The following is a 2,716-nucleotide window of genomic DNA, read 5'->3' on the forward strand; positions in this document are numbered from 1 at the left end:
AAAACAACCATACAGACACAGAGAGATTTGGTGTTTCATTGTCCGCCAATAGATGGCGCTAGACTAACATGTTAATGTGAAAAGTTGGAACATTAATTTACTATTACTGTGCAATGTGGAAAGTAGCACTAGTAAATAGTGAGTTGTGTACAAAAGTATGGAGCTTGTTTCCTAATGCATACATGTGTATTGGCATAATCATTGAAAACTCAGAATAATGTCATAAATAAAGTTTTATTTGAAACATTCAGTAGCCTCAAAGGCGTTTAACAGTTTCATTGCACAAGAACATTTTCAAAGGCAAATAGACAATAATATCGAAACGACCTCAGGAGGCCAATCTGCACATCCACGTGTGCTACTGCAACTCAACTACGATGTTGAAGTTTTAAATACTCTAGCGCTTCAGGTTCCCAAGAACCAACCAGACACATTCTACTGTCAAAAGTGGAATACAATCACTTATGGAAATCTATAAGATAGATTCTTCGTATACTCTCTTGACAATCGACGATACAAAATTACGGTCAATAACGTACAAATATATAGAGCTCTTTTTGTGTGCTTTATAAAGTGATGTATCAAAATACAACAACGTGTGGCATGCCAGCGTGGTGGAGCAGTGTAAAACAAGTACACGTTCACATCAAGACATGCATGAGATTTCAGAAACAACATCTGAGGTTTGAGAGAGCGACGTTCTCGATGTCAGCGCAGGTAGAAAGAAAACAAAAACATGGTTTTGTGCGACTTAAACGAGGCGCTGTCCACCGGAAGTGCTGAAACACGTCTGGCTCTGCAGACAAAGAGTTTTTAAGCGTTCCCTCGCGTGCCAAGCTCGCTTCAGGCTTTGTTATAGACTCTTCCACTTCCAGTTATCGGACTGCAGAGCTGCTCTGGCACATGAGCTACATGCGTTGTATGCGCGTGCGTGCGAGCGAGCCATAAACCTCGGGTAGAATTGAACCAATTGAAAGCGTCCGAGCTTACGCGAGTCCGGGGAGGGAAAACGCGCACGCCGCGGCCAGGAGCTCCGTCTTCTGCTGCATCCTCTCGAGCTGCTTGAGATGCACGCGTCCGTGCCGCTTCCTCTCGTCGCTGCGCGCGAAGCGACGCCCGCACACGTCGCAGGAGAACGGCTTCTCGCCGGTGTGCGTGCGCATGTGGGTGGTGAGGTGGTCGCTTCGGCTGAAGCAGCGCAGGCAGACGCGGCACTGGAAGGGCTTGTGGCCGGTGTGGATGCGGACGTGGCGGTTGAGTTCGTCGGAGCGCGAGAAGCGGCGCTCGCAGTTCTCAACCGGGCAGGAAAAGGGCTTCTCGCGCGCCGCGCCCTTCCTGCCGCGCGGTTTGGTGCTCCGCGTGTTGGTGGCCAGCAGTGAGTCCAGGAACGCGGTCGTGGCGCACGGGTACGAGATGGTCCGGTAGAGGCTGTTCTCGTGCGCCGCGACGGGGATCTGGAAGTTTAGCGCGCTCGCCTGTTCCAGCGGCTCTTGCTTGATCCACGTGTCCAAAACCGGATCGGTCTCGGGACCCAATGGTGAGAGCAGATCAATGATGTCATCCAGGTCTGACAGCTCGTGGGAAGCGAATCCGTCGAACAGATCACCGCCGTTGCAGCAGCTTCCTCCGCCGAACTCGCTCTTGACGCGGGAGTTCGCCTCCGCGAATTCATCCGAGGAGTCGTTGCACAGCGATTCCGGGGAGCCGAGCGAGCTGCCGGTGGATAACAGCGACTCCTGGCGCGACAGCGCGCTTCCGCGGGAGTTACCGGAGAAGTTGTCTGAGATGCCGACAATCTCGGTGAGGATGCTGAGAAGCGCGTCTGCGCTGCACGGCCCGGTCTCCGTGTAGAAGCTTCCGGTGTAGGTGAGCGGCGACGGCGGGAAGCCATCGTTGGAGCAGTCGGGGAACCCGGCATCCAGCGGCTCCGCTTTGGGCTTCAATAAACCGCAAGCTGTGAGAAGAAGAGGAGAGAGATGCGTTACATAAGCTGTTGACTCACTGCATCAGGACTTGAATGCAAACTATTAGTGTGCTGTTGCATTCAGTGCATTGCATGCAATTTGATCTCTTTTATCAATAAATCAGGTGCTTTTAGAAGTTAATGTACTGATTCAATATGAATAAGATAAAATCCAGTGCTTACCAGCATCAGGTTGATTCTGAACGGCGGATTGTCCCTCCAGAGGAAGGGATTGAGCGCAAAGCAGATCCAAAGCGCTGAAGTCCACGGTGTTCAGCATGATGTCGATGTGAAAATAGAGCAAAATCCACAAGGTATTATTTCCAATTGGCAATCCTGCTTTGGGATTCCCTTTCAGTTAGGCTTGCTTCAGGTTGTGGTCTCCGTCGATTCGTTTACCGGAATTCCTCGTCCCGCTTTTATATCGTTCGGCTCCGCCGAGGCTCCGCCCACCGCTCATCTACGTCGGCAGGAGGATTCCCCGCCGTGTGCTGACTCTGGACGGCTCTTGCCCAAATATGGGCAGAGGATGTGACGGGGTTCCCCTCCGAAAATGGGCATGGGGCGTGACGTAGCGGCGACTTTCCTGAAGACCACTGCGGAAAAATGAGGCGCGTTTGAATGATAGGCAGCCATTATGTTCGCAATGGAACAGTGTCAAAGTGAAATTGCCTCGGGTGACTTTTGACAGACGATATGATGGGTTAAAACGATAAACCGCAGCAGCGAGACAGTGAATGCACACCCATGCAA

At 51.5% G+C, this 2,716-nt stretch overlaps 1 protein-coding gene across 1 annotated transcript; it reads right to left on the reverse strand.

Moving 5' to 3' along the window:
- Positions 1–222: 222 nt before the first annotated feature.
- On the reverse strand, positions 223–2,716 carry egr4 (early growth response 4). Its single transcript, XM_059528563.1, has 2 exons — positions 2,147–2,716; positions 223–1,954 (listed from the first exon to the last, which is right to left on the reverse strand). The coding sequence occupies exons 1-2, from the start codon at positions 2,241–2,243 to the stop codon at positions 987–989; spliced, it is 1,065 nt and encodes a 354-aa protein (XP_059384546.1). The 5' UTR covers positions 2,244–2,716; the 3' UTR covers positions 223–986.

The sequence above is a fragment of the Carassius carassius genome, chromosome 37, assembly GCF_963082965.1.
Source record: "Carassius carassius chromosome 37, fCarCar2.1, whole genome shotgun sequence".
In the NCBI taxonomy this organism is placed as follows: Eukaryota; Metazoa; Chordata; class Actinopteri; order Cypriniformes; family Cyprinidae; genus Carassius; species Carassius carassius.

Excerpts from the sequence above, each read along its gene's own strand:
- egr4 (XM_059528563.1), bottom strand. The coding sequence starts at position 2,243 with ATGCTGAACACCGTGGACTTCAGCGCTTTGGATCTGCTTTGCGCTCAA. Across the intron at positions 1,955-2,146 it reads TCAGAATCAACCTGATGCTG|CTTGCGGTTTATTGAAGCCC; the intron begins GTAAGCACTGGA and ends TTCTTCTCACAG.